Source organism: Acanthaster planci, linkage group LG06, assembly GCF_054643075.1.
Source record: "Acanthaster planci isolate LZ-2023a linkage group LG06, COTS_SCS, whole genome shotgun sequence".
Lineage (NCBI taxonomy): Eukaryota > Metazoa > Echinodermata > Asteroidea > Valvatida > Acanthasteridae > Acanthaster > Acanthaster planci.
In genome coordinates, this window is record NC_141782.1 from 4,476,694 (window position 1) to 4,503,357 (window position 26,664).

At 40.0% G+C, this 26,664-nt stretch overlaps 1 protein-coding gene across 1 annotated transcript in view; it reads right to left on the reverse strand.

The window, feature by feature from the left end:
- LOC110988980 (uncharacterized) overlaps positions 1 to 13,792 on the reverse strand; it is a 39,387-nt gene extending 25,595 nt beyond the window's left edge. The window contains exons 1-3 of the mRNA XM_087137656.1: positions 13,168 to 13,792; positions 12,037 to 12,133; positions 3,935 to 4,162 (exon numbers count right to left, since the gene is read on the reverse strand). Coding sequence (XP_086993782.1) covers positions 3,935 to 4,161 — 227 coding nt within the window. The 5' untranslated portion in view covers position 4,162; positions 12,037 to 12,133; positions 13,168 to 13,792. The remainder of the gene's footprint in view (positions 1 to 3,934; positions 4,163 to 12,036; positions 12,134 to 13,167) is intronic.
- Between the last annotated feature and the right edge of the window lie 12,872 nt (positions 13,793 to 26,664).

Below are 26,664 nucleotides of genomic sequence, written 5' to 3' on the forward strand. Positions count from 1 at the left end.
GATTTCAACTGGGTAGCCAACACACAGGAAAACTGCTAAAAGTGTCATAAACGAGGTTTCCAAAGTTCGAAAAAAACTGTCTAGCTGACAGAGAAGTCACCAGAAAACACTGCAGTCAGGTCTAAGTTGACAAATAAATCTCGTGAAAAAGAAGAAAGAAAGAAAAGAAAGGAACTAGACAAACTCAGCCGCACCCCGCACTGCACATGCACAGAAGATTGACGGCACACGGGAGCCGTCTGATCTCTCACGCTACGGCTAGCCACACCAGGCTTTTATACAGAAGCCAAAAAATAGATACATACTGGTCACAAAATGCGTTGGCGAGGTATAGCGATCGTTTTCGTCAGCCCAATTAGTTGTATTGGGGTCTTGATGCATCGCGTAGGTATCGTTGGCATCTTAGATCTTTGCGTTTCCGATGAAAGTTTTTTCAAAATGATAAAAAGGATCACCATCAAAATATTTCGCAAAGGGATAAAACTGCTAAACTGGAAAAAGATTTCGTTCGATTTCGTGTTGCGCTCGGGTCTGAGAGCTCTGGAGTGAGTTGCTTGGGGTGAGGTGTGGTGGGTTGTATTGGGTTACGGCTGGGTGCAGTTAGGCCCAGTGGGATGGGTGCAGTTGAGTGAGGCCAGTGCGATGCTGTGTTGTGCTGAGCACTTTGCAGTGTTTTATTTTGTATTTCATTCACTTTTATTTTTTTTTTATTTTGGAGGTCTTTAAAGGACGGCAGTAAAACTGTTTCACAGTATATCGCAATGTGTAGACATTCTATCCATAATGCATGTCAAATTAGAGTCTTCCTGTAATGTTGACAGCACCGTAAGAGCTGCTGAGGACAGACTGGCAACCCGTCATGACACTAAGTTCATGTGTTTTATACATTTATCGTTTCTAGCATAAGCAGTGCCACCCAGGGCCAGAATTCTCGTGCTACTTTGACAACATAAGACTTGCACTATTGTAAGGCCGCAGGAAAAGATTGTTGATTTTGTGGGGTTTTTTCCCAGGAAGTTGACTTGGGCAGGAGATTTTTCCTCATGACACCATTAACGTGACATGCAACAATCGATCATGTTTAGTTTCTAGCGTAAAAAATTTGAGGTAGTTCGCTTTTTATCTTGGCTCTTCGTCAATGATCGATTTCACGTTCCGATAATTTTTCTACTTCTATGTGAATTTAATGGCGTAAGTACGCGTCGCCTACCGTGCTGCAAGGCTTTGTCTACACTTTGCCTCATTTCTATTTTAATATTTTTAGTTTTTTTCATTTTTAGTTCAATTTTAAACCAACTAGCTCAATGAAAAAGAAGTAATTTTTTGCTAAAAGAGTATAAAACTGTATGCTATTGATCAAAACATGGAAGTAGATGTATTTTTATTTAGTTTGCACAATATACAGGCCAACAAACGATATTAGTGACAGAGACGAACGTGCGGTGGAGGCAAGACTAGATGCAAAACCATTCATACGACAAGTCCGGTGTCACGTCAACGAGGTTCCCGCGAAAAATTTTGATTTTGATAGTCTCAATGCATACAAGAAGGGCCTATTTACTCTACTAGTTCTGCTCAAGCATACGCCACAACATGAAGACAGGATACCAATCAACATGTAGGGTGTAAGTGAATGGAACAAGTCTCTGATTTTAATGTGACCCTAGCGGGCGCTGCAGGGTCGGTGCCGCTACTAGATCCGCAATTCCGCCTGAACTGAGACTTCCCAAGATATCAGATAGGTTCCGCTTTGGATTTTTCTTTCTGTTTATAAGTGGAACATGAACTTGTACCCGGAATTGAATTCCCATGATCTCTGAATCTTCACCATATGCACAGTTTAAAAAAAATGGAATCAGGTACTGACCTTCTGCAATGTACACAGTACGGTATAGCAAGTCCTGAGACCAACCTCACTTTTAATGCGAATGTCCTGAAACCAAACACCGACTCAGTAACCCGTCTCTATGTGGCGCACCCACGAACTCACCCCCATGATACTTAAGCCTGGCCCCTCCCCTCTGGTTGCGCCACGGGACGGATATACGGCTTACTCAAATTACGTGAAGACTGCATCATAGTTTTTCCAGAAAGAAAAAAAAACCACTTATTTGGGGCTTCAAGCCCCAGCCCTCCCCCCATGCGCCACTGATCTCGCTCGTCTATATACTGTATCCATTGGCATGATAGATTGATCGGAAGGAGTCGTCTTTTTGTTTTGTCTTGTTCTGTTGTGTACAAACCTTGCATACCCAGTGTGGACTCGTGAACAAAAGACGTCCATATATTGTAATGCAGGTTGTGTGAACCTTGTGCGGACCAAACTCGGTCCACATCAGGTGACCCCCTTTCTTAAAACAGGTTTAGAGGAATTTTGGGGGTCAGGGTTACTTGCCGCAAAATGAAGAGAAATTATCAAGCAAATCATCGAAACTCAAGCTTGAAAAAGTGTTCACAGTTCAAGAAAAATTCACGAGTATTTTAACGAAGTTTTCTTAAGACTAAAACAAAGAAATGTCTACACAAGGTAGGCAACACACAGTGCTAATTTGTGTGTGACCTTCTCGTCAGTCAATCGGTCAGTCAGTCATTCAGTTACTTAGTTAGGTTTTATTTATTTATGTTTTATTCCTTTTTTATGTTTGAAATCAATTGCATGTATTACAATATTAGCACAATGTCACTTGGACTATTTCTAATTCAAGGAACATATTAATAAACTAATCCAATGCAGTTTGGAGGAGTACAAATTTGCACCAAATAATATTAAATAGGTAATCAAGAAGTAGACGCTTTCACAAATAGTGGGTCTGCTAACTTTCAACGCTGAAAATAATTTGGACAAATCGTTTGGACACAAAACTTTAGTGTCCTTTTCAAGGAGACGGTAGTCTCAAACTGTCACACCCAACAACGAGTGCTGGTATCTTTGTCCATGCGTTACCGTATATAAGACAAAGCAGAGTACATGTAGACCAGTTACCTCTGAAATACACGTGTCTGTTTACACAGCAGTCTCAGAGGTCCCCAGCTCGTCTGACTTTAGTGTAACAAACGTAACACAATCTGTGTCAGAAGTCTTGTAAATAAACACTCTCAGCATAATTCATGGCCAAGACCACACTCAGGGATTGATGCATATTGGCACGTGGACGTATGCTTGTAAAATGCGCATGAATCATTCCATGATCAGCAAACACATGTCGAAAACATGTTTGAGGCGTCAACCACGGCTGTGGAAACTTTACTGCGTCTCTGTTTAATAGTGTTAGGCACTTAATCCAGTGCCTTACAATAAATCAGTGCTGCATGTAAATGCGATTATGTTCATGGTTTCTCTCTCCAACCATACTTCCTCTATGCTCAAACCCTCTGCACAATTAGAAATTGTTCATTTTATATGGTAAATTTTAAAAGTTTTTGTTTTCCTGCTTTTCCCCCCATATAAAATTTCTCTTGCTATGGCATGCCATGTCTAGGCAATAAAACGATGTCAATCAAAACATAACGTTTTATGTAAAACAAATAAACTTTTTACGGGCAACAGGTAATTATGCCACTAACAATGAACTTTTCCCTGTTCAAGACTACACGGGTAGGTCTAATTTTAATACAAAGAACAAGAGAATCCCTAACAATGACATAGGCCTTATTTAAAAACCATGTGTAGTTCCATCACAGTTATCCATCAGAACAGTAATTTACAACCAGAACTATACCCCGTCTGTAGAATTTTAAAGGACAAAAAAGTGATTCCTTTTCTACACATTTCCCTTTCTTGCTTTCTCTCCCCAACCTCTCTCCCCTCCCCCTCTCTCAAATTAAAGACATCAATAAGCCACAGAGCAAACATATTTGAATTTTTGACAAGATCACGTCTGCGGACTGGATACACATGTGCATGTAAATGTTGATCGACCATTGCCACACTTACCTCGCCGCATCACCATCCTCTCGTGATGTTAAATCTTCACCCTCATCATCTGCGATGTCACTATTATGGCGATGGCGTTTGTGGCTGTAGTAGTGGTGGTGATGATGATGAGGGCGAGCCTGTTGATGGAGAACCTCCATGTCCAGCTGCTGATTATTTGCAGTAATACCCGTTGATAAGATCATCATCGTCAACACCACCAGCAGACTAGCGAGTTTACGTTTCATGCTGAACATCAAAATAAGAACAGCTTGTCAATGTGTTGATTGGGGACTCGTTTCCGCAAATTAAAACATTCCACAAGTCAACTAGATGCTAAGTTCTCCATAAGGCGTTAAAACAAATACAATTCTTGGCAATGTAGAGGAAAAGGATATTTTCCGATAAAATGGGCGATCTCCTCATCATAAACACGATCAATTTAGTAAGGAGCAACCCCCGAAGACCCCTCTACTGAAAATCGTACGCAGATTTTATTTGGTAAAGCGGATCATTTCTGTTTTTTTATTTCGCATTTTTCTTTGCAAATTAAGGTATACGTCCAGATGGAAAAAAGGGAAACAAGTGGGACAACAGCACCGCGCCTTTCAAAGTCAAAAGCCCAGGTTTGCAGTTTAAGTATAAGACACAACAAATTGCATGGTAGCTCTAGTAGAAAAGCGTTATACTTAGAACCAACAAGCCGAGGATTCGAGTCTACATGTAGTAATATTTTTCTTTGTCGGGAATAAGTTCAATAGTTGGCTGGAGGATGTTTAATGATAGGAAAGTAAAGCCTAACATTCACTTTGGCGGTTAAGTTGCTAAGTGTCCACCTACCTGATATCGGGCTTGCAGTTAGCCACGCCCGTATATGGTAATTACCCTAACCTTCCTGGGAAAAAAATTACGCTGCCGCGCCTGTGCACAGTGTACTATATACGTGTGTGCACCGTGACCGCACTTCAAGTTGAGGTTTTATTCTGTGAATGCTTCATATGCCGAGAATAGAATATAATAGTTGGTTACATTTTAGATAGTTCTTCGCTTGCTGCAGCCAGACCTGCAGATCCTGCATCTGCCTAATCAATCACGAGCGCGGTCTGCTGTCGACATAGACCACTACCTTCATGATGATATCAGTTTGCGAAGCCAAGCCAAGAAACACGCTATTCACTAATGTATACCATTCATATTGTACTGCAACCGAATAAAATCAGTTAAGTTTTAACGACAGACAAAAAATGCGCAACTGAGTTTTAAGTATTTCAAGATTGTTGATGTTTTCTGACATGAATAATACTGGCTGCCGCTTGTTTGCATTCATCAAAATTGCGCCAAATCGGCTTGGAGTGATCCGATGGCGGTCATGGTGCATACACGTACAGTACATGTACAGTACACTGCGCACAGGCGGTATGCTGGGTCACTGGGGTTCATTAAACAGAAGGCCTCATTAATAAGTCATATTTTTACTCGCCCTCCCACGGAAAAAATACACCACTGGCACGGTTTGCAATGCAAAATGTACAATGTGTACATGTACATGTATGTACTGCATGCACCAACAACACGTAGTCGTCGTTACACGTACGTTTTAACTTCTGAACGTGTCAAGTGGAAGTTGAAAGTAGTGCAAATGTAAAATTAATGAACTGAATTACGCTTACACAGTGCATCGTCTGATCGTTTGCAATAAGATTGTATATGTATATAAGTATTACAGGCCTCTAACGTTGCGCACGTCGACTTTCCTAATTACAGTGTCGATAAATTCCTTAGAAACAAACTTCATCAAGCCCTTTGTGAAATACTTGCACTACAATAACCTTCATAATATATGCTGTTTAACCTTCAGTGTCATGAAATTTCGTCTGAAATTGAAAAAAGGTGGCCTCCGGAAATTGGGCAAGAATTTAGCTGAGCACTCCCAAACGGGAGTTGATTAACTCTGCTAATCGGGCCAAAAACTACGGGCCGGTTTCCCGACCGACCCTATTTTTTCGGCGCAATCTTACAGTTTTTATAGACAAGATAGAAAAACAAATTTAAAAAAACTAACAAAAAGTAATACATGTAAATCCTGTTGTCTTTTCTGTCTTCAAAAATCACCCATGAACAACCTTTTTCACATTTAAACGCTTGACGTGTTTATAAATTTTCCAGCATTAATTTACAACTTTTGAGAAGAAAATTCAGTTATTTTCACGAGTTCCCTTCACGTTCTGCTGTCGCAGAGGTGAAAACACGTACGCAAAGCTCAATTTAATGCTGCGCTGGTTCCCACCGCGCCGCGCTTTATACTCAAAAGAACGCGAGATGAAAATTTTGCAACCAGTCTACACTTCCCGGTAGAAATAGCCTAGTTATTTAAACTGCATCAGCCGTACACGTACATGTAGGTAACCTTTCAGCTACCCGTCGAAAAAACATCGATGTTGCAAGAAGATTTCTGCACGTTAATCCACACAGCTTGGTCTCGTGTCTATGTACGTAGTTTCTGTTTAATTTGAGACTGAGTTTAATTTGAGACAGTTTCCTCGTAGGGCCTACTTGAAGCGAGCGTGTTTCCACAAAATTTCCTGCCACGGCACGAGGTTCATCGCCCGCCTGTCCAATCTGGATCATGAATCGGGCATCTTTACCAAGCAATATACGGATATCGTTGGTCAGTTTGAGGTCGTGATTGCCTAACTAACGTTGTGCACGGTGATGTGAATTGTCCATCATTCTTATGAATTGTCGACTGTTGACATTTTAACATAGATTAAAGCAAGTTTTAATCACATTTTGGAGGCGTTCATCCCCATTCATGCCATTCAATCAGCACATTAAATCGACCGAAAAGAAACCTTTTCCGACCTACCCGGACCATATTTTCGAGATGCACGTAATCGTAACCATGGCTATGTTATTTTTTCTTTGCCGTATTATTAGCTCATTTCACCTAACCACGAGTTTGTTAGAAGATCTTTTTCGTATTTTGGGGCCCATTTTTAAAACGTTCATTTTGGACTTTCGAAAAAATTGCCGAAATCAAGCCAAAATTACACTTTCATCGGAACTTTATAGCGGGTCACATTGTTGTAAATACAAGATTTGTGAATCAGAATGTTGGGAGTGTCCGATTTTATTTATAAGGAAATTCAAAGTAAAAAAATATATTATATATAGTGCGCCACACTATAGGATACGTCAGCATATCCTTTCGCCTGTAAGCCATCGCCAGCCACACAAGAAAACCAACAGAAGTGTTCACACTTTTGCAAGCAAAATAAAGGACAGATTCTTTCAACAGTATAATATATTTCATCAGAAAAAAAGAGCAGGATACCCAGGTGTGTTTGGATTTTGGTGTTCATCACGTGCAGCCGTTTTTAGGCGGATTTCGTGCGCAGGTGTTTTACTGTATGTATTTTAAACTTACTTTACCCACTTGAAAAATTCCGGCCCTATACTAAGAACTCATTGCTGTCCTTGATTAATTTAAGACGTAATTTTTTGTTCTGAAAATGATTTGAAAGACCATTGTTGAAGACTTAGTTTGTTTTGTTTTCCTTTAGGTGGATATCTATTCATCTCATGACATTATATTATGAAAAAAAAACTGCTGCACAAAATTAGGCAGTTGCAATGCAAACCAAATACTGCATAGTAGTTTTTGCTATGCAGATATTTTAAGTAAATCGAGCACCACCAAGGAGAAAACTTTGGGTTTTTTTGTTTTTCACCATGTCCCTAATACAGCTTTGTAGCGTTGACCTGTATTTTGTGGGTAAAAATTCGCGGAAACGCGGGGAAACCTATTTGTATGAACGTATGTACCGTCCTGGCTTAATGTCGTATCCTTCATGCAGAAAGAGAATGCAGATAACATTATTTGTATAGTTACGGAAATTTAAACAAGTAGCTGTCTACTTCCGTTGCACCATGGAGAAGGACACAGAGTTTGAACTCCTTCTGTGCGTTTCATCCATGGTTTCTTCAATCTATTGCACTGAAAACAAAACCAGTCTATAACAAATGAATATCAGACTTTCTCTCGATTTAAAAACACCTTCAGGGATATAATATCTACAAAAAAGAAAAACATATATGTCAAGTAAACATTTGATGTGATTGTGATAAAGACAATAAAGGTACAGAAAAAAAAAGAAAAAACAAAGACGCACAAGCGTGGCTCAAACCCAGCACGAAGCACTCGATGAACAGCATACGTACCGCTTAGGCCTAGGCTATCGCAATGCCAGATGTTTGAATGAAAATTGGAATCTTACATGGATTTGCTATGATAACTGTGCAATTCTGCGTTATGGTAACCACGATTATAGCCACTTCGAATTTGTAAACACTGGTCATGAACCCGATCATAATGCAATACGACGAAATGCAATGCAAAGCAATGCCATACAATGTATTGCAATTGCAAATGATTAAATGGATGATAAAAGAGAGCTAATAAAGCTCTAACCAAGTAGGATATATATCTGAAAGTAGTGAAATATCACCGTCTTATTTGTATTTCTGAACAAAAATTTATATCGAAGAGGGAGTTTCAAATTTGAGCCGAGTATTAATTTCAATTTCAAGGTATTTCAACACAGACACTGTGAATGTGCTTGAAGAGAGGCCTTATAGCTCTATGTCATACCGGAAGTGGTCCTGTAAAAGTTCTTTAATTTCTTCTAATGCTGCCCGTTCCTGTATGGTTATTAAAACTTCACTTAATTTGTGTTTCCTTTACAGATTTAATTCTAAATCAAATCAGTCATACGTATCATAAACACCTATTTCGAGCACTACTGACGCCTCCTACTTTATCATAGTAATCAGGTTAATCTTTACACGACCACAATAAGCGCCTTGTAATAATGTAAATGAACCATATTACCACTTCAGTACCAATCAGCCATTTTAGAATTGGCAACATACATGTATAGTACCTCAACCCTATCCCGTCTTATACTAAAGGTCATTCGACGTTAAAAGAACAGATGTTAGATTTTGTTCGGTTTTTCATTGATTATTTAAAGAGCCTTTGTATTATCATTTAAATGCAATCTCATGAACATGCACCTCCACGTGACATTTATTTAAATTCTTGTTTCGCCGTTGAAAGGAAGTTGAAGCCGTAATGTGTTTTTACACTAACGCAAATTTCAACACATGTATTATTAAGCTGCAATGTCATTCTGGAGAACTTCTTCGATGCTTTGGCCATTTCTTCACGTATAGTGGTGCTAAATTTTAACCTACAGTGCTTTGCTGTTGTAAATTTTTTTACTCGGGCTCAGGATGTAAGTATATACCCTGACCAGTAAGCCCATAGAAGGACACAGAAGGAGTTTTAACTACCTGCGCTATAACATCTCGCCAATTGCCGCTTTCTGGCATGCCTGGCATGTCCATAGCCAAGCGCAGCGAGCGCTAGCTACGCACCATCGTTCCACAACCACGAAACCCCTTTATACCCCATGATCCCCGCTGCAATTTGTCGCTGGTAATCTGCATCCCTAAAACTTTGTGTACTGAGGTATAGGAAATTGAATATTCGCCCATTTGTTTGTGCTTGGTATGATCTCATAACAACATCAAATTTAATGCCTGTGCAGTTGCTTGCTTTACGCCGTGTGCCCTAAATGTATGTGCAGTCGTTGCCCTTAATGAGAGCTTTCTTGTGGAGGTATTTTGGGAATAAATAGCCAGGTTATCTACATGATTTTGTGTTTTGGTTAAAGCATTTTCATTATGGCATTTATATAAAAGCGTATTTTACGAGATATCATGACCAATCCCTTATTCCTTATGAACTTAGCTTTCCAGCAGTAGTCAACATTTTGTTGACCAGTCTTACTCAAATTCGTACCAAGTCTTTGAAAATTGCTGTATTGGAGGGAGGAAAATAAAATTACAAACTTCGCATGGCTAATGGAACAGTGTATCAAAATTTCAAAAGTTTGTTCACGATGACAAAAGTAGGTCTAATATCAGGGATTTTTTTCTCTCTATTTCCTGATCCAACAATAATTTGTTTTTGTAGCAAACACTACAAGCACTGTTAAGATATTACTGGCCCCGCTTGTCCGGCTAAGATGCAGAGAGTAATCGGGCATATTTGGAATGTATTCTATTATCTGACACGGCGACGACGATCGCTGAACCCTTTGAAGTGCTAGAGTTGCAACTCCTTCGGTGTCCTTCCCCTATGGTAAGCCAAAGAGAACCTCTTTCTCAAACGTCTTTTAAATTGCAAGATGTTCAGTTCATAAACTAAAAGGAACAATGCACATGTAATAGGTAGAAAGGCTTGCGGTAGCACCCTGCGAAGGAATATACCTCTTATGAGTATGTGTGGTTCTGAAAAGAACCGGGAGTATACGCAAGCCTTTCCACCTATTGCTGTCTTTCACCATGAATAGCCTGAAATTCCATCTACATGCAATAGGTTTTTAAGACTTGGATACGTAAAACACAGCTTCATTTACACGTTACGATGATTGTCCACTTCCTTTGTAGCAGTAAACAGAAAATTAATATTTTGGATTTTACTCTAAATATTTCCGTATTCATGAGCCAGTGTGATGCTGTTTAAGGCAGAACAGGTGTGTGTCTTCATAGCTTGTGTACAATGCTACGTATCACACTTTTATATATTTTCTAGAGGTACAATGTAGGTTCCACTTTTGTACTTGGTTTTCATGTTAAAATTAAGCAGCTTGTTTGAACAATAGAAGCGGCCAATATTTCTTCAAAACTGTTGGTGGGTACAATTTTGAAGGATTGATTTTTGTACTGTCCTCTTGCTGTTTTGACAAGAAATGTCAAAATTGTGTTACAATATCAAACATTACGCAGATAAAAGTAATTCTCAACAAATTAAAAAGCTAGCACCTTATTTTCACTTCCAGTGAAAATTGGTAGTTGGATCTTGTTTGTTTCCTTGTAACAATGGTAACGTACATGGAAAAGTTTAACTGAAAATTCGCGGCACATTTCCTTAACAAGTATTCCGCAAACTGAACACTATCTTCTATATTAAAAAAGCAAACTTTTGCTCAGTACATCGTTTTCAGGAGTTATTTTTTCGAGTTCGATTATTTCTTGTCGAAGCAGCAATTGCAGCAGGTTTTTACAAGCAAATCTCTGGATGAAAATAAATAGCCGAATGATTGTATAACGATTACATTTATCGACTAGTCCACAGTTTTCCACAAGTTGCAATGGATTATTTATGGTTAATGATTTTGAATGCTCGTCATCTCTACAACTCCGTGATCGAGTCTAAGTGGATGATTGATGTGCAATGTACACTGTACCATGGTCACCTTGTGACGGACAAGAACCTTGTGCCCATTGAGACGCCAAGAATACCATTCTAAGACTAACCGACCAACATACACAAAAGATGTCTCCTCCTAACACTGCTTGGTTACGCACAATGACTCCTTTGTAGGTTTGAGGTGCTCTGTTTGGTATGCAGATACTTGAGATACTTGAAAGCAGCCATGAATAGCACAAGATTTTCGCGTTGAGACCAATGCATTTAGTACACAGATTAACCTCCAAGTGTGATTGAACTGAATATCCGCTTTACAGTCACTTCGCCTCATTTCCACGTCGCCTCCTACCACTTCGCCCCTAACCATTTCTCCCCATCTCCATTCGCCCCCATCTCCACTTCGCCCCATTTCCACTTCGCCTCGTCTGGGCTCGAGTGTGTTTCAAGCCTCTTCAGAGGTGAGTTCCACAAACGGAATGGAGCTATACATGTTCACTCAACTTAAGAATGCAAAACTACGCAGCTATTAGACGATGGATGAAAACTAAATACTTATGACTGGCAAATTGGGAGATTTGTAAATAATCACAAAAAGCAGGAACCGTACACAGAACTTATTATAATAATCCTTACTGTGACCACCATCCCCCTATCAATCATCGGCATAATTGTGAGACGTGGGAGCCACACTCCCGCGCTGTTACACACCGTCATGGGCTGTACCTTCTATGTCACAAGATTTTCACGTCTAACATCTTTATACACATGGTCGTCTAGAATTTAAATTCAGCAACTTTTTCTAATACTACGACTTCAACCTCAACGATCACACTACGTCACTCACCTTTATAACTTAACCTGTCTATGCCCGCACCTCGTTACTTGCACATGTTCAAGCTCCAAACACGCACGGTCCACGCCAGCTGTGCCTAGCTTAACACCTACATGTACAATACATAAGACAATAATACGTCTATCAGCGCATCGGCACGGAGTCGACATCTACACTCCTAACAGTCTGGCTATTTGAACTCAGTGATTTCTTGTGCTGTTGATGTGAATTAAACTGAGGTTTGGTTTGTGTCGGTTGTTCGTAAAGTATCAGCCTGCAGACATTCACCAAACCGTGAACAAACTGAGAAGCAAGACTACAGAAGTGGGTGCTTGTACATGTACAATCAGTACATGTACATGTACATTTGTACATGGGCTACACTACACATCTTGAGTACCAAGTGACCTCGTGTCTGTTTACCCTTATCAATACAAACAAAAGGCTGCGGTCAGCGTCGTGGGGGTAGCAATATCATTCACACGCCCATGAAAGCTCCCCGCAAGAACTTATTATGTGGGTACCGTGATTTCTGTGAACATGGAAAGGAAAAGGGAAGAGAACCAAAAAGGAACCACAATTTCACGAAAATGGTGGTCACTGATGCTCGACCCTGGAATGTAACCAAACGTATCATTGAAATACCTTAAGATGCAATACAATTGCTGGTAAACAGAGTCTGGCCAGATAAACCCTTTAAAGTAGGATTACTTGTTTTAAAGACTATGTTTAATGACGTATACGTATTTTGTTTCATTCATTTAGCATTGTTTCTGCATTAATTCTTGATATTTTTGTCCACGAATTTCGAAATTTTGCAAATTTTTATTCTGTTTACACTGGTTGATTTCTGTCGGTCTTAATAGGGCCTACATGTAGACTAATGATGAATGCAAGTGTTGTAGTTTTACTTAGAAAAACGTTAGACACATTATACACATTTCCCCACAACGAATCTGAATGGCCAACTTGAATGTAGTGGAATACTGGCCAGGAAATGAGACAGTTCGTATCCCAACAACGCATGCCCGAAATGCGACCGAGGTCATTCGGACGCAGGTGCGAGGTTTTCAAGTGCCCTGACAGCGCAATAAATGTCAGAAGAATAGGAATAACAAAATGAAAAAGTAGCCTAGTGCTCACCATGTTCAACATCTTCTGCAAAACTGCGAGACACAAAGAAGAAAGATTACCAGAAAGAGGACGAACAGACGGCGTTATTGGTTGGAACAGTCTACTTTCTGTTTCCCCTGCGCCCGGGGGGAGCTTTTTGGAAGACAAAATGAGGGAATTTCAGGCCCTTTTCCAGTTATTATAGCACATAATTGTCAATAAGCCCCTCCAAAGAGTACAGTCCTCTGATGTTTTGCTCTTTACTCTTTTGACAACTTCCAATGACAAGAAATGCTCATTTTCTCCGACCGTAAATAAAAAAGCCCTAAAAAAAACAAACAAACAGGGCGCCCCCTTTTTGTCTATTTCCATGGGCGCCGCCATCTTGTTTTTACAGGTTGCACCCATTGACTTCCATTATATAGACTGGATAGGACATTGCGCATTGTTTGTGCACAAAATGCGCGGCCGAACAATGGCGGCGCTTCAGGAGGGTAATGTGATGCTGTATGCTGTGCATTTCTTGATAACATAACCTTTTTTCTCATGGGATGATGGCTAAGCCCTCGGCCTCCCTCCCGAAAACATGCCAAAAATAAACAGAAAATGCAAGAATATCATTTTCGGAAAAAGCTGACCATTTTCTTATTAACTAACCCACTCGAAAGCGACAATGTTAACCTGTTTTGTGTGTATTATCTATGGTCTCGATTTAGCAATATTTTCACTTTGGGTCGGTTCAATCATGGTTTGTTCATAGGTTTTGTAAGTCCCCTAAATATGATGTCCAAACTGTCCATGTGTTTTTCCGTCTGGTTTCGATGAGCCAACACTGAAAATATCCTAAATAAAATGATTTTAATTTTACACACTCTCAGGAAAAATTGTATTTAATAAAATTCATTCATATATGGAGTAAATTTTATTGAAAACCGACTGCGGCATACGGAAGTGTGAGAATCTTTTCTGTGAGCACAAAGTGAGTGACCGAACTAACTTACTGCCGTTTTTAAAACAGACACTTATTAATCATTATAAAGAGTTTTCTTCACAATTTGACTTAAAAGATTTACATTTAACAAGTACTTTCGGGCATAAAAAAGTCACTTTTAACTGAAAAACAAATAATTTTGTTGTGTAGACAAAATTTCTTTCATTGAGTTGACTTTGAATTCCCTCGTTTGTAAGTTTATTCAACGGAAACGTCAGCACCCTGCTTTTCACTTTGGTTTCATCTCTGCCCCGAAGAAGAATTCTGTCACACATATCACATCGCCTGTCACATGATTTGGGTTCAGTACGTCTTTAGATCCGACAAACACAAATCATGGCTGTCTTCGAGATTTTTCCAGTGAAATCTGAGGAAAATAAATGACAAATTAGTCATTTAGTTTTTGAGACCTCTTTTGCCAATAAGTAACATTTCACACGGTCCCAACTTCGAGATCATGAAATTTCATATACAAAGCCTGATAGGCGGATAGACTGTCATAAATTTCTTACTAGGCCTATGTAGGCTTAAAGTTAAGAATTATAAAGTACAACTTGAGAAACTTTCTGAAACTAAAAAAAAGTGCGACTCACATTTCCTTTTGTTCCCTCTTCCAAACTTGACGTTGATCTCTGCTGCGTACACCTCAACTATTATTCTTTCCAAATTTATCCATTCAAGTGCACAGTTCAGTTTTTCTTCGAAATCTGACGATTGAAGCACAAAAACCTCAACCGGTTTTTTTAAAACTCCATTTGAAAGTACACGCAACGAGTTCGCAACGCTCGTTGTTTACAGTCCTGAAAATACGCACACGCGGGACGCGTTTTGGAAGCAATGTCCTATCCCGTCTATATAACGGAGATCAATTATTACACTACACCAAATACACACCCATAGAAAGCAGTGCAAAATCAGACCTAAATAACGCTGCCTGATGACTCTTGGAAAGAGGTTGGCCTCCGTTTTTTCGCTGGAAATTCAAGATCATGGCCAGGGGATCACTTTTCGTTTCAATTTCATGGGGTTAGCCGCAAAAAATTTGTGTTATTCACCTTTCCCCAAAGATACACTCAAAAAAGCAGTAAAACTATGCGCGCAGCTCTGAATGTTGCCGCCATCTTCTATTCAAAATAGGCCCGCATTTTGGGGCTTTTTGTGAAAGAAATACCCCGATGTGCTGACCGCAGAGTGCACTCTCGAGTTGTGACTGTTAAATCGCTACAGCGCCCTCCAGAAGTGCTGGGGTTTTTAGCGCGAAGATCCCACTAATGAAACATGTCAGAATTTATCTCAATAATCTTCTGGGTTTTTTTCTGCTTGACAGTATTCGTTCCGAATCTTGGTTCTTCTGATATAAATCACCTGTGAGTTTTGTTCTTGATCCAAGTCTTATTGTTATTGTAAGAGACCCTAATCTCAACATCTTTGTCGTTTTTTGTATGTTCTAAGTCATGTCTTAGGGCCGGGGCTGCCATCTTCCTGTTGCTGGGTAGCGTATCTTCGCAAAGACTTATACATGTATACACCATGTGCGATGCTTGTTTTCATATTTAGTTTGCTCGTCTATATACCCATCGTCGATGTTACTTAGTTGTCTGCGCTAAGGAGAGGTGACATAGAATATACTCCGCAGCTCTTAAGTATTTGTAACTGTTTTTTTGTTTTGTTTTGTTTTGTTTTTTGGTTTTTTTAGTTATTTTAATCCTGTTGTTTGCTTAAGGGGTCTGTTGATCGTTTGCCTCCCAGGTTGCACCACATTTTGATCTTCACTTAATAAGGCTATTGTTGGCGGCTTAGCTCTGCATTCTCAGAGACTACAGTTCTGTAAGTTTTTTCCGTCCAACGATGTTACACATGTATTTCAGTTGATTTAGCCCGCATACTGTGAGCCACTTTTCGAGACCTTGTTTGCTTATTCTGTATAGATAATGTTTAAGTTGAAATATTTTGTATTCTCCTACACTACATGTACACTGGTTGTGTGTATACACGTTCATGGTCCTATTTTTTTCAATTAATTCATTCCTGGTCCATTTCTGTCACTGTTTTAAACACTGGTAGTCGAATTGTTCTTTTGCTGGATCCCTTCGTATGTTAAATTACATAAGCCAATTTGTTTCCTGCATTGCTTATCAGTGTCACATTTGACCTTTGTGCCACACTGGTTCGGCGGATGTTGATTATATGCACATGGTTTTTTATCCTGTTAATTTACAGTTTACCATCTGCGGGATTATCATCAAATATAAAATTTCAAGATCCGAAAGTGGTGTCTCGTGTGCTGGTTGTCTAACTGGATAGGAAGTTCCCTTTACTCGCCGAGGCCAGATTACCAGAACTGGAAACTATCAGTCCCAAATTGGGATTGATAGAAATGTTTCTATGATCCCTCCTAATTATGGCATACCTTATTGTAAAAGCCCTCTAGGATTATAAAATATTGATGAGCTCGCGCGCAGAAATCCAACGATTTAGTGGTATGCACCCCTTAAGTGCTGTATGTTCATGGCGCTCATTACCAAAGTGCGCGCGCAAGATTTGCACTTAACAAACGCAAAGCAACAGGCTACGTCTGATTTTGCGCGCTCTGATTGCAAAATGAGGCGTCGTTTTTGTTAATGGATTTTCAGGAAAAGAAGCATAAATAATGAAATTTTTCATGAAAAATCCAAATCAAATTAATCGTTTTATTTTTCAGTTGCATTGATTTTGTGCCCAGCCTCAAAAAGAGTAATGAAAAATGTGGTTTGAATAACCCAAAAATTATTTTGTTTTTCTCTCGAAAAAATGAGTGTTGCCAATCTTAATCACTATCTATTAAAAATGAGTTTTTCTGGTTTTATGATTAGATTCATATGCACTAGAAGACTGTCTTATTCGATTGCACTCAAAAACTGGGATTCCGCCTGATGAAGATTTTTCTAAAAGAAGTGTGAATTTGAACCAAATTTTCGCCCCAAATCATGTGAATCCAGCCATTTTGTAATGAAAAAAGACATCACTTATCTCAGTAAAAAAAATATGTCCTGATAAAACTCAATCCTTAGAGTTAGGAATTATTGCTTTGTCAAACTCTGACAAAAAAGAGGATACCCTTGCATCATACTCTTGTAATGGCAGACTTTCGGGTAACATTCTTGTGGCGGCGAGCGCAGTAGTGTATGCGTGTTTACATGTGACTTCGACGTCTCGATACCGCACTGGTCAGTGTCCACAACAGCGGAAGTAATGAACAGGAAATGTCACTAATTTAACGATTCTACCTTTTGAACCAAATCGATGCAACCTAACAGAAAATCATCATCCTTGTGTTGGATATACCATTTCAGTCATAAACAATGAATACAAAATGGCTTTGAATTTTCGTGCACTGTTGGATCGATAACGATTTTGGGTTGACTCAAAATTACCTGATTATTAAAAATCTTATCTGGCGGATTTAGAATAAATAGTGAATCTTTAATTTTGTGTTAGATTTTTAGATTTTGTGTTAGAAAACTTATTTTCTATTAAAAATTAATTGATGAAGTTAGTGCAAAATTTTGCAATTTCGTTTTTTTTTCGTTGTTAGAACGGGTCCGTAAATTCACTTGTTTATACTGTTTTGAGATTTACCGTTACTTAAACATCTTTCTAATGGAGGAAAATTGTGTGTTGTTCGTGGTGTCGTGTTTGGACGACATTTATTTTTGCTTCTACACTTTGGTATTTTACGAGGTTACTCGTTGAAAACTCTCGCGCTCCTACGTCGTCTGCTTGCACGAAAAATCATTGTTGTCGGCTAGAAAATGAAGTGCGCATGCGCGCTTGTAATGAGCATTGTTTCTATATAATGAACATACGTGTTCTGGGAGCCTGAGCCTTACATGGTTGTTGAACGACCATGCAAGAGCCAACCTGTCTACATTGTATAGAACTCGGTGGGTCGGCGGAAAGTGAGTGACCTGAAACACTGCCCGTGGGATATTCCTCAACCAAATATGGGTACCATGCCTGAAGAGGCAACACATGTCAGCGAGGCCACGTCAATGGACATCTCTACCCCAGACAGCGCTGACAGTGACTGGGGTAAGTTGCTTACTCTTAACCCCATGAGAACCGAAACCTTGACCAAGATGACCCGACTAAAACAGCCCTTGATGAGAATGTCAACTTACCTGTGGTAGCCCTTAGCCTTCAGAACAAAACTGACAACATGACTTACACAGACTATAGGCACACCGTCCTTTCTTCAGGACCTGGAGCGCCGGACTGTGAAGCAGTGCAGCACCCTACTATATCAATGATCCTGGCCAGTTTACTCCAGGGGAGCAGGAAGAAGTGGCCCCCACTTGTCGTGTTGCCCCTGCTTCTACCTCTGATGTTGCTGGTGATGACCTATCTAAGCCTGGCAACACGGAGAGGTCATCAGCTACTGATGTTGAGCCCTTTGACCAGTGCCATATGGTTGAGACTCATCCTAAGGTCGCCAGGCCTTCGACCCTTGTTAGACGATCCAAGCACACAATCAAGGGAAAAGGAAATCCACCAGACAGGTGCCAATTCTCTCGTGTTATTAGACTATACCGATCCGAGTCAAAAAGGGTTGCCCCAGAAAAAGAATATGAGAGTGCAGAAGACTCTGACAACTAATCCTCATGAGAGGATTTGCTCAATGCTGAAGTCTTAGTGGAAGAGATGAGCACCGTTTATTTTTGACAAGTAGTGTGGATTTAGTGGTTGTCAAGTTGTGTATTTGACCTGTTGAAAAAATGACCTTTACACTGTTATTGTAGTGTATAGGTGACATACATGTATTCTGAAGTCAGTAAATAGAGTATTTCAACGAAACTTGGTGTATAGGATAAGAAGTTTCTTTCAATTTCCCGTAAGTGACGATGTTCGACGGAGACCCTCTTGCGTTCACATTGCGGAAACAGTATATTCGGTCGGTCACCTTTAATCTCTTTACTTTCATCCCAGTTTCAGTCATGGGGGCTCCCAACGGTTGTTTAATTGATATTTTTGTGTGTACAAATTGAAGCGCAAGTGGGCATAAGGTGCATTTTTTTGGTCATAGAATTCATTCTCTAGGTCATTGTGCATTTTGTTGATTTGTTCACAGAACACGTACACATAGGAACACAATTATCAGAATTTCAAATGAATTAGATTTAACCTCCGGAGCAATTATTGTCACATCTCAGCCCATTTTATTTTTTCAAAATGACAACTATTATTTTTCTTTCATGTAGAGTTTTATTGAGTATCCCCATTTGGGCTGCAACAAGAGAAGTTGCTTGATTTAAATATTCATTTCGGTGTGTGATGTCATTGATTTGCATTTAACACAAGGTGCTTGGGGCTCTAGATTGTGGACTTTGCATTTGAATGGTAAGTACAAGCAGTTGGGGTGTTTCAGTTGGGTGTGGTCTTTTCATTGGGTGCACTGGTGTGTGAGGGAGTGTGGTGTATATAGAGTGAAGATGGGCTACCCATGGTCAGTCAGTTGTCTTGCTGTAAAGCATATTAATAACAGTGGTCAGGCTCTCTCCAATCCAGCAACAGTAATTTAAGCTAAGGGCCTTGTGCTCTTTTGGTGTTGCCATACTTTGTCAGCTTATACATCTTTTCCCCATCCTGAGCGGACGGTCAAATGACCCTGGAACTGGTGACTGACTGCAGACAACCTTGAAGCCACAAACTGTAAGAATAATTGTTTTCCGTGTTGAGTAATTTAGGGTACTTGTATAAAAGATTATCGAAATATTTTGATAGAAGAGTCATACATTTTGATGTTCCTGGAAAAGTCACAACTTTGATAATTGTCAGCCATGAGGAACAGTATTGTACAACTATTTGGAGTTGAATTTATCAACTTTTCCAGAGAGCCCTACCTTATGGCAGTTTTACTACCTTGGGTCTGGCCAAGATGCTCTCCACTGTTCTGCGCTGTGTCTCGTGAGGGCATCGCTAGCTGTTTGACGGAGCGCTACGACTGCCGTAGACGTCCGAGGCCCATGCAGACCAAGATAAACTGTTATGTCATATTGTATTAAAGGCTTGGTTGTAGAATTTAGCCTGTGTGGCACTATTTAGCCTGTGTGGCACTGTTTATGACACTATTTAGCCTGTGTGGCACTATTCAGCCTGTGTGGCACTATAGCCTGTGTGGCACCATTTAGCCTGTGTGGCATTGTTTACCCTTAGTGTCGGGTGAATATTTTCTCCTGAACTTGGAAGTAGCCTTGGTGGCTTTCGAAGTAATTTTGGTGCACTTACCGGTAATTTCATGTGTTGTAACTGTGGAATATTTCGCTGTTGAAGCTAATTGACTTGATTTACTATTGTAGTACTATTGTCTTGTGATTGTACCTCCAAAGCATAGGGTTTGGTGTCATTGTCTAATGTAGTTCTTTTAATTAAACCGTAAAACAATTCTCTGACATTATATTTTTTTATGAATATCCTCATTTGAGGAATTGTACAAAACTATGAGAGGGTGAACCTCGGGACTGTAAATAGGTAATAAATTATTTTATTAAGATAAATTTGTGTGTTTGGCTTTGCAATGATTTAGTTCTCACAATTATTGCCTTTAGAGAGCATTCCCTTGCTACATTAGGTGAATGATTCACGCTCTCTCATTGAATTAATTCTTTACCATAACAATATAATTGGAAGTTCTGGGTAATTGTTATAAAATTAGGTGTTCATAAAGGGATTTACGGTGAAATTTGGAATGCACTATCACACCTTGACAACTCGTCCTCATTAATGAACTGCTCTTACAACTTAATGTATTTTTATTCATGTAAAACAGGGTCTCCGACGGTAATGATTTTGCATTTTATTGAATTCATTTTTTCCTTTTCTTTCATTTTGTAATTGTGTAATCGATTCCCCATTGTGCTGTCTCCCTTGCCGCCGGCCTCCACACCGCTTGCTCTATACAGAAATAAAGGAATGACTCGAATCCAGGTGTCTGTGTTTTTTTTCGCGATAACGCCTTCACCCTCCACCAGCCTCTCCACACTACCAAAGGAGCCTCCGCTGCTAGGAAATCGTGGTCTCTCTTAGTCCAGCTCAGCACCCATATAGTATAAGATAAATCAAAGCAGGCCTGCTTTGCCTAGATTGTTTGTTATCCATAACCGTAAACATGGAGATTATCAAAAATGTTTCTTCAATAACATCCGCACAAACTTGGTATACGTTATGGTGTTCTGTAACCGCCAAAATTGCGTCGCGTCGTCCTGTCGCCCCGACACTACGACGTGACGCTACGACGGTTCCGTCGCGTCATGGCGTCGCGTCGTGGCGTCGCCTCCTTTCTCAATACTTTTATGCCGTGTATAATGCGTTGCGTCGTGCTGTCCTACGTTGCATCATTCCGCGTCCCCTGTCGTATGGTTTTATACAGTGTGGGTTTGCACGTCGCGTCGTGCCGTAGTGAGGCTATTGCGTCCTGATATCTTGCTTTAATTGTTCTGATTTATTTACTCACGTGAAAGTATGACATTTGGTCGCACTGAAAATAATTATAGCATAGGCCTATTTATTATTTTTGAAATTTTTGAAATTATGACAGGTATACACAAAATACTGCCATGTAGATTCGGTGATTGCTAATTTCATTTGAGGAAACATTTTTGGATAATCTTAATGCTTATGGTTATGGATGAAGATTCATAACAAAACTCTTGAACGAACTCAAGTTAAAAAGCTTGTAGTTTACATTAAAATCAATTGATGACGCATTTTCTTGAACTTGTTTTGTTTGTGTGTGTCGGTTCAGTTCGGTTCGGTAGGGTGAGGTGCGATTTAAATATGATATGCATGTACTTATGTATGGATTTTATTGTATTTTTATCTGTACCTTAACTGTTAACTAATGTAAATTTCCTCGTAATTTGGCTCATATAGGCCACCATGTGTGAGCAAAATAATAACACATGATCTTCCGCGAATTATCTCACTAGTGATTAAGAAGGGGAAAAACACGAAACTGGTAAGGGTTTCAACTGCTTTTTCCGGAGTAAAAAGACTTTAGAACTTGGTCTCCATGCACTTGCCTGCATAAGTAAACATATTTTGATAAATGAAGTAACAATACGTATCACGAGGGTTAAAATTTAAGGCTAATTGGTAATATTGGTGCAAACTGGTTTAAGTCTAGTAGTATGATACATCGTGTCAGATCTCAAAAGGGCGAGAATGTCTCAATCATCTTCTAAATAATTTCCTTACCCAGCACTACCTTCCGCTCACAGAGATGATACCTTGTGCGAATGCCTCGCTGGCAGTTAGGCACCGTGAGAGTAACACGACATTAAATGGCCGTATACCTTGCATAAGCTGGTTTGGCAGCGATGGTAAGGGGAGGATATCGTATTTTTACAACACGTCGTTTACATTGCGAAGAAGCACATTTCAACATCAACATTAAGAAGAAGGTCCAATAATAACATTGCAAAGATGAATGATTTAAATTGAGAAGATGAAAGAGGGAACAGTGTTATTAATAAGTATTATTCATGGTCGATACTGAAGCAATCATTGAATGACATCATTAACAACATTGAACATTCACATTATGAAGGATTAACATATCGACATTGCAAAATTAAACGACGTTCATGGTACTAATTGCAAAGTTTGACTGTGCAGATTGCTAAGTCACATTATTGATATTAAAAAGATTCACTTAAAAATTCTTTCCATAATGCAGGGCCACCGTACACATCAGCGGTGTGTACACAATGCATCGGACATGTACCATGACGTTCAGCACAATATTATGGTGTTCTACAGCCGCCAAAATTGCGTCGCGTCGTCCCGTCGCCCCGAAATCACGACACAACGCTACGACAGCTCTGTCGTGTCATCCCGTCGCGTCGTTGCGTCGCCTTTTTTCTCATTACTTTCGTGCTGTTTAATACATTGTAACGTGCCGTCTTGCCGTCGCGTTGTGCCGTCGTGGCGTCGCGTCGTGCCGTCGCGTGGTGTTGTTTCTTGATGATGTCGCGTTGTGCCGCCGTCCCGTCTTGCCGTCGTATCGTGCCGTCGTGATGTTGCGTCGTGCCGTCGTAGCGTCACATCGCCTGTCACTGTATGGTTTTTATGCAGTGTGGGTAAGGCCGTCGCGTGCTGTCACGTCGTGTCGTCCTCCGTCGTATCTATCGTGCCTAACTGTTTATAAAATGGCTGGTGATTACGAAGGCCAATAGAGGGCGTATGTCACAAGTCCTGGAAAAAAATAATGTGCTTGCATAGGGTTACACCATTGATCTCCATTATATAGACTGGATAGGACATCATGTCCAAAACGCGTCCCGCGTGTGCATTTTTCAGGAGGGTAAATCACTAGCGTTGCGAATTTTGTTGCGTGCCCTTTCATACGGAGATTCAAAACTGCTGGTTGAGGTTATTGTACTTCAATCGTCAGATTTCGAAGAAAAACTGATCTCTGCCCCCGGAATGGGTACATTTGGAAAGAATAATGGTTGAGGTGTGCACAGCAGAGAATTGCTAGAGATCGATGATAAAATCAAGTTTGGAAGAAGGAGCAGCATTTGACATGTGAGTCGCACATTCAGAAGGTTTCTGCACGCCTTGTGCCATAATGCTTGGGACCGTCTGAAATATTTTTATCGGCAAAAGTGGTTTTAAAAACTGAATGATTGATTTGTCGTTTATTTTCCCCAAGTTTCACTGGAAAAATCTCGAAGAAAGCCATGATTTGTGTATGTGAGATCTGCAGACGCACTGAACCAAAATCGTGTGACAGACGATGTGATAAGATAGACGGAATATCCATCTTCAGGGCAGAGATGAAACTAGAGTGAGAGAAAGAGAGCTGACATTTTCGTCGAGTGAAGTAACAAACAAGGAAATTCAATCAACCCAATGAAAGAAACTTTGTCTAAATTATAAAATTGTTCTTTCTCTGTTAACACTGATCTTTTTCTTTTCAGAAAGTCGTTGTTAAAGGTAAATCTTTAGTCAAGTTGGGAACTAATTTTTTAAAATTTGATTTATGTCTGTGATAAAAGTGGCACAGATTTAATTAGTTTGGCTCGCAGTCAAAGTTCTGCTCATTTTGAGTTCACAGAAAAGATTCTCACACTTATGAAGTTTTTTATAAATTTATTCAATATGTGAATGAATTTCAGTACAGTGTTTCCCGTGATTCTTTAAAATTAGAATCAAGGCTTTTTTCATTTACTTGATGGGGGTTTTGAGTGTTGACTCATTGACACCAGACGGAAAAACACGTAGACAGCTTGGATATTATAATGTAAAACCTCTTTTGGGTCTTGGTGGAATTTCAATGTTTTCACACTCAACAAATCACGATCAAATGCAAACCAACCCAAAGTGACAACATTACCTGAGCAAGACTGTAGACAAGAGGTGTGAACAATGAAGAAAAAACAAAAACAAACACAACAAACAGAAAAAAACATGTTAATTATTATCAGTTTTGAGTGGGTTAATAAGAAAATGGTCTGTTAATTCGAGAAATGATATTCTTGCATTACAATTTTTGTTCTCCATCATGAATTTTGACTAAATGCGCACCATACGGCATCACAGGCTGAAACGCAGCCCGCCGCCATAGTACGGCCGCACATTTTGTACACACTCAATGGGCGATGACCTATTCAGTCTTTATTATGGAGATCAATGGTTGTGCTACACCAAATACGCGCGCATCCATAGAAAACAGTGCCAAATCAGACCGAAATAGCGCCGCATTTTTTTCACTGGAAATTCAAGACTGTGGCCAGACGATCGTTTCAATTTTATGGGGGTTAGCCACGTGATTTTTTTTATTCACCTTTCCCCCAAGATACCCCACAAAGAGTAGTAAAACTATGCACTCAGCTCTGAATGTAGCCGTCTGCCTCTATCCAAAATAGGCCGGCAATTTGGGTTTTTGGTGAAAGAAATACCCCGAAGTGGAAAGGATCTTCGACTCATGTGGTGCAAACCTAGCCTTGAGTAAGCTAGTGATACTATCTAAATCCTGTCGTGCTTCGACAGGAGCATACAGGACCTCCTCTAACCACTCACCAACTGATAAATCACCAGATTTACGCGGGGAAATATAAAATTTCGAGAGGTGGTTAGTTGGACCCGGCTGAATTCCTACTTTCCGAAACACATTGGCAAGTGCCTATGCCTTTGCCTCAGCCATGACTCCTGCGCCAACTGCCCCTTCCATAATCACAAAATTGAGTAATGTCACGGTTTTATTAAGGAGTTTATGTCAACTCCTGATCACCAACACGAGTACGTCTGGGCCAAAATCAGAAAAGTATATAACTTCAAAAAATCTTTCGACAAATACAAAATAATCAGCGTAGATTCACAGGACACCGATCTGACTTAAACTACATCCAAATAAATGATTTCACTGAGTGAAACTAAAAAAAATCAAATTCACATCACCAACACCAGCATCTCCAACCGTACTGAACTTTTTCTAATTAAATTCTCAGACTCCCCACGAGAGGGTCGAACCGTTGTCAACCGACAACTACGATTTAAAAAAAAATCAAACAGACGGAACAATTCTAATTAAGAAAAGTCCCACACGACGTTGATAATACAGTAGCATATTGTTACTACTCTACACCAACAGAACAGAATTCTATGGAAACAAACCCCATTAAATCTTCTGACCCCCAAAAGGGAAACAAGCCCGTTGCCAAAGCAACTGTAAATTCTATAACCAAAAGAAATTACATAGACAGAACCATATAGGGAAGGCTCTCAGCTCAAGATGTTGATCATAAAGCAGCACTTAATCACTAGACCCACTTTACATCAACAATCAGAATTCAATCGAAATCAACATTACCTAGAATGCTAGACGAGATTTTAAGCCAGAAAAGCAAATCTGAATTTTATCCAATCCTTAAAACGCTATTTTCTATACATTTGTCAATACACGTACAATAATTATGCAAGAAAAATTAACCAGAACAGGCCTACTGCTATGGGACTTGATCCTTGCATGGAGACAAGTTCTTGAGTGGTGATCTCGCCGGTGCTGGGATGTCCAACTACTGAACTAGAGATGTGATGTGTGCAGGGAAGTCCTGTGTGGTCTCCGCTCCTGCTGGTAAACTGGACTAGAGTCCACAGTCCGGAGAGGTGATATCCAGGGGTCCGTCAAACTAAAAGAAGAATATTCGTCAGTTCAAGTTCAACAGTGTCGCGATCCCACTTCTGACACCAATTTTGTCGTATTCTCCGGCCGGCTGCCGGATGGGTTTCTGCGCCGCAAGCGCAAGGTTCTCACTGATACGACCGCGATTAACGGACTCTACAACTGACGAAATCTTTATTGAAGCTCTCCTCAAGAAAATAGGGTTAACAGACTGATTGGATGGTCTATGGGTAGACGGACCAATCTGATGAGTCGACAAACAGACAGACAGACTGACGGACGGACGGACGGACGGACCCCTGGATATGCTAACTTGGCTTCTCTCCTACTACTGGCTACATCTGCCTCGACACAATTTAACACAGATGCCACT